This window comes from Benincasa hispida, chromosome 3 (genome assembly GCF_009727055.1).
Source record: "Benincasa hispida cultivar B227 chromosome 3, ASM972705v1, whole genome shotgun sequence".
NCBI lineage: Eukaryota > Viridiplantae > Streptophyta > Magnoliopsida > Cucurbitales > Cucurbitaceae > Benincasa > Benincasa hispida.
In genome coordinates, this window is record NC_052351.1 from 40,208,183 (window position 1) to 40,213,679 (window position 5,497).

The following is a 5,497-nucleotide window of genomic DNA, read 5'->3' on the forward strand; positions in this document are numbered from 1 at the left end:
GGAAGAGTATTTGTGTCTTCAAAGGTCTTCTGCCTTATAGGAGTGCAGCTTCAGAAGTCCTGGAAGCTTGAAGTAGAAGTCTTGGAAGAGTATTTGTATCTTCAAAGGTCTTCTACATTATAGGAATGCAGCTTCATGAGTCTTGAAATCTTGAAGTAGAAGTCTTAGAAGAGTATTTGTGTCTTCAAAGGTCTTCTGCCTTATAGAAGTGCAGCTTCAAGAGTCTTGGAAGCTTGGAGTAGAAGTCTTGGAAGAGTATTTATGTCTTCAAAGGTCTTCTGCCTTATAGGAGTGTAGCTTTAGGAGTCTTGGAAGCTTGAAGTAGAAGCCTTGAAAGAGTATTTGTGTCTTTAAAGGTCTTCTGCCTTGTAGGAGTGTAGTTTTAGGAGTCTTGGAAGCTTGAAGTAGAAGTCTTGGAAGAGTGTTTGTGTCTTCAAAGGTCTTCTGTCTTATAGGAGTGCAGCTTCAGGAGTCTTGGGAGTCCTCTACTTGTTAGTGAATTCTCTCTGAGTCTTCTGAGGGTAGAAAATGTTGCCTTTACAAATGAAGAGAACTTCTCTATTTATAGAGTTCTCAGGTGGGTTTCGTGGGCTTGGTTGGTCAATGGGCCTGACCCTTGGGCCCAATTAGTTATTGGGCCTGATCTGGAATTTGGGTCTAATTCAACTTTTTTTTTGTAGCTTAGACTTTAAGCCCAAATAGTAATATCAAATTGGACCAATTTAATCTCATCTGATTCATCCGCGTGACGTCATCGAAACTTGTCTTCAATTCAATTCGGGACAGTGTCAACTTTTAATTGGACCCAAAGTCAATGATTTAGACATTCGTCGTTAATTTAGCAAACGACATGGTGACTTGTGATTGGTCCAAAATTTCTCATTCAACAGTAACTATTACAACTTTTTTTTTCTTTTGTCAAATTAAATTATTCTTTGATAAGTACAACAAAGTGGGAAGGGGACCATCATTCATGCCAATTGATTCCTAACCTTAAACAATTATTGATAATATATAGCTTCTCTAATTAAATAATTAAGTAGTAGCAACTCTTTTGGTTCAGTTAGATTTGATTTTGTTGTCAATTTAAGTGCTTTTCAATTACTTAATTTTGAGTTGCTTTTATTATACTTTCATGATTGATTATTTATATGTTTTGTGGCTTGATTTTGAAAAGTTTGCTGGTTGAGTTTTGTATTAATGTAATAATAGAGATAATTTTCCAATCTAAACTTGAAAGNAAAGACTAAAAAAAAAAAAAAAAAACCCTCTTATCATGTCCCGGCAAATGATTATATTAGGAGAGAACTTTTCTACTAACCAACAAATTGGAGAGGGTATAATGTTAAAACATGGTAAAAAGAAAATACTTTTTTTTTTTGTCATAGTTTCATGAACGAACTTAGAGATACCCAATCATTTGATCCATTTAGAATAAATATAACGCAAACTTTTCAATCTGCTCTCAAAAACATTTTTGGTAGAAAATTGAATAAAGTATTTTTGAATTTTCTTTTGAAAAAAATATCTCCAACACTTCAAACTTTTACAACCTAAAAGCACTTTTATTGATCAATGAACAATTAAAAAAGAAAAACTAAACACTCCCTTTTTTAACATCATACCAAACCAAACACATAATAATTTTCCCCTCAAAATCTCCCCTCTTTTTTAATCAGTTCTTGCAAACCCACACTTTGAATTAAAAGAAAAAAAGATAGATCAAGCATTCAACTTAAAAAAAAAAAAAGATAGTCTAGAAGTGATTCAGCCGTAGGCTTTTATTATTACAAAAGGGAGCTCGCATTTAAGTAAAGTTATGAGCTACCTGAAGAAGGCATTGGAGAACTTGCAGTGGCTTTGAAAACATAGGCATATGATCAGCTCCTTCAATTTCCATTACATTTTGAATCCCATAATTTTGAATCATCCATTTCTGGAAGTGCTTTGGGATTGTCTTGTCTTCACCGCAAATCACATACACTTTTTTAACTGATCCATAATTTTCCTCGGTAAATTTCTCTGCTTTTGCCAACTCTTCCACGAGTAATGACCCTGGTCTCACCAAACTCTTCCCTAAAGCTAGATCCTTTTCATTATGGTAAATAAATAAATTAAAAAAAATTAACATCCCTTACTAATAATCAATAGAGAAAATGTTACAGAAGAGAAATAGAGAAAACCTCAGAAGGGGAGAGATGATAGATGAAGTTGGCCATGCATTTGGGACCAAATAAAAAATAACTTGAAGAAGCTTCATCATCAACTCTGTTTTCATAACCACAAGATTGGGTGTCCATCCAAAATTCTTTGGGAAGGCTCTCTAGAAACTTGATTATTGAACCATATATTAAAACAAATAAGGATTAAAAAGTCTGCATGGTTTTGCTTTAAGTTCCATAAGAATATTATTATTTATTTCTAGGTTAGAGATAGGAGACTAGAGATAATTGCTATTACTTATATACTATAGATCTGTTTCATCTCTAACCGGAGACTTTGTTTGACTTTATTTGCATGCACCTAACATAATATTGGTAGAAATCAATGTTTAATGGTCTCGAGATCCTTGTTAGTCTATTATTAGTAGAAATAAGTGTCTCGAGATCTTGGAGACTCATTCTATCTGAAATACTTGGTTGATCTTTATAAGGAAGTCAAAATATATCATCTTATAATAACTTTTTTTTCTTAATACAATAAAAATGAGATATTCGAACTACAGATCTTTTAATTTAATCTAAAATATTTAGAGTTGAAAGATTATAGATACCTGTTCTGAGACATAGGAAGGATGGTGGTGAGTATCAGGAGCAAGGGCTGTTAAGAAAACAGAAGCTGAAATGTTGTGAGGGAATTTCTCCATGGCCAAAGCCAAGCTCATGCCACCAAAGCTATGGCCAACCAATATCACCTTTTCATTTGGACCAACACAAGCCATGGTCTTCAACAATGGTTCTGAATACTCTTCAAGCGACTTAACCTCCTGGATTGCCTTTCTGTGGACCCCAGCTCCTGCCATGTCCAACACCGTTACACGGTGGCCGGCTGCCTCGAGCAAGGGCTGGATCTTGTACCAACACCATGCTCCATGACAAGCTCCATGAACCAGAACAAAATGCCTTTGCTCCATGTGTGGTCACAGGCCTCTGTGTCTCTCTTAATTTCCTTTCACCAAATATATAATAGAACTCTAGTGAAAAGTAAATAATATGAGTGGTTTTGAGATATGTGAATAATGGAAGCTTTTATTTTGTAAGGACAGAATTATTTTAATTTGACAATAAATTCGAGAAAAATCTCTCCATGGAAAAAAGAAACCAATTTTATTTTAGTAAATATAGTAATCAAGTCTAAAGATTTATTTAGATTGCATGGATTAAAATTAGACAATTGAAAATATAGAGACTAAAACGAAATGAGCTTAGTTCATAATTGACATTAGTATGTAGTGAGGATTCAGAGGTTTGTGGTTCAAATTTTCTCACTACTCTCTTTATTTAAAAAAAAAAAGTGTAAAAAATAAAATTGAATAAACTTCCAAACATAGAACCAAAATAGTATTTAAAATTATACATAAAAGGAAAACTCTAAATATTAGTTTTCTGTAAACATATATAGACAAAAAAAAGAAAAAAAAAAAAGAAAAAAAAAAGTAATGGCTCTTTTTGGCACTACCATGTTTAGAAAGAATGGTGTTACATGAAATTTGTCCAATGAAAAGAAAGAAAAGATGTGCTCTGTATTATTCTCAAACAAGAAAGTAAAAAACAGAGTAGCACCTTACCCGTGATTAAGATAAAAATAAAATTGTGAGGTTAAGAAGAAATGTGTTCACCTTTCACTTGTTAACTGCAGGCGAAGGGCCCCATCACATACGTTTCAGAACAAAAATACAAGTACACCCAAATTATGCAAAAGGAGTTGATGCTTCTGTTTTCAGCTAAGTTCAATTGGGACGATAGTGAAATTTATAAACCGGACTATGTCATTCTTAACAAGTCATTGTCAAGTTTTCAGGGTGAAAAAAAGAAAAGGAGGTATCTACTATAAGTTAACTATGTTATGAGCAAGATGTATCATCAGTGAAGCAAATCTCAGGCCCCCCAAGATCGAGACTCTCTCTCTATAAGACTTGAGGTCCCATCAAATCGTGAGACTCATTCTCACTCGTATTGTATCTTTCCTTCTAAGAACAAAGTCCCATTTGTTCGAATGACTTAGGCTCTACCTAAGCTCGAGAATCCCTTCTTAAACGGATCTTCTAACCCTCGATATGAGGATCACAAAGTATGTCTTCAAGAGATTCAACTCTATCAATACACTGGATGTTGATCGAACACACACTAAGTTGTTTTCTTTCATGCACGAGCTTCACACAAAAATAAAATGGCCAAATCGAACCAAAGGACTAATTGTCCTATCAATATGCACTATGAAAACACATACGATCAAATCTAACTTCCATAGTAGTCGCATATTGAAAAAAAAAAGAAAAGAATAAGCAAATAATGATGTAGAAGGAAAAAAACCTGATAAGGAAAGTATTTTGCAGAATCTACATTTCCGTAGAACATACCTTTGCTAGAAAACCACAAATGCAGAGATAACTCGGATGACATTTGTGATACTTAAACAAATATTACCTTTGTGATACTTAAACAAATATTGCCAACCTCATAATATCTAACAAACTCCCCATTTGGCATACTTTTTAAACATCGACAAAATGCAGAATTAATCAACATAGTCAAATAAGCAGAAACACAATGTCATTGAAACAGAACATAACAGTTTGAGAGACAAACCACACCATTCACAACAGCAACAGAAACAAAACAAAAAAAAAAAGAAAAGAAAAAGAAACCACCACAACAAAAGCAACGACTTCATACTTCTCCCCTTTTTGCCATGCTTAAAAAAAGAACTAGAGAAGAGAAGCAGAAAAGTAGTCATCAACACTCATTCACATCATCATCCTGTGCACCAGAGTTTCTACCCTGATTCAGACTATCCAAAGCACTACGAAGAAAATTCAATATGTCATCCACTTCAATTTTGCGAGTAGAGGTATTTTGGGCCAAAATGCCAAGATCTTTTGATTCATTCGCTAGCACACGCATCACCTTTTTCCCACATGGAGTCAGAAGAAACTTTCTAATTGGACTTTCAGTCATAGGGACATCGGTGTGAACCAGGTTAGAAACATGTTTTCCCCGATACAATTTGTAGTTAAAGGACAGAGTAGGGGGAAGAGGTCTAGGAATGTCTGAGTCCAGGAGAAGATTAAGATTTTGAGCAAGTAGAATTCCACAAATAAGTCTAGGAAAACAAAAAAGAACTTTTATGGCTTGAAAAGCAATATGGCGTTTAATTTGATTAAGGATAAAGGCACCGTAGTTGAATTTTTTCCTTGTGCCAATCTGATACAGAAGACTTATCAACGCAGTAGAGAGACCAAATTTGTGAGAAGTCGAGCACCAGTTCTCAATCTTTA

General features: G+C 34.3%; 1 protein-coding gene across 2 annotated transcripts; it reads right to left on the bottom strand.

The window, feature by feature from the left end:
* Positions 1–1,544: 1,544 nt before the first annotated feature.
* LOC120072821 (salicylic acid-binding protein 2-like) lies at positions 1,545–3,200 on the bottom strand. Of its 2 annotated transcripts, XM_039025332.1 has the most exons (3): positions 2,774–3,196; positions 2,184–2,330; positions 1,545–2,089 (listed from the first exon to the last, which is right to left on the bottom strand). In XM_039025332.1, exons 1-3 carry the CDS (start codon positions 3,131–3,133, stop codon positions 1,808–1,810), a joined length of 789 nt encoding a protein of 262 aa, XP_038881260.1. In that variant the 5' UTR covers positions 3,134–3,196; the 3' UTR covers positions 1,545–1,807. The 2 variants fall into 2 exon arrangements, with proteins under 2 accessions (XP_038881260.1, XP_038881261.1); XM_039025333.1 differs by lacking the exon at positions 2,184–2,330 and having other exon boundaries at positions 2,774–3,200.
* Positions 3,201–5,497: the final 2,297 nt, after the last annotated feature.

Bases quoted from the DNA above. Each gene is read 5' to 3' on its own strand.
- LOC120072821 (XM_039025332.1), bottom strand. From the start codon at position 3,133: ATGGAGCAAAGGCATTTTGTTCTGGTTCATGGAGCTTGTCATGGAGCA. The intron at 2,331-2,773 runs GTATCTATAATC...TCAATAATCAAG, and splicing joins CTTCCTATGTCTCAGAACAG to TTTCTAGAGAGCCTTCCCAA. The intron at 2,090-2,183 runs GTTTTCTCTATT...CATAATGAAAAG, and splicing joins ATCATCTCTCCCCTTCTGAG to GATCTAGCTTTAGGGAAGAG.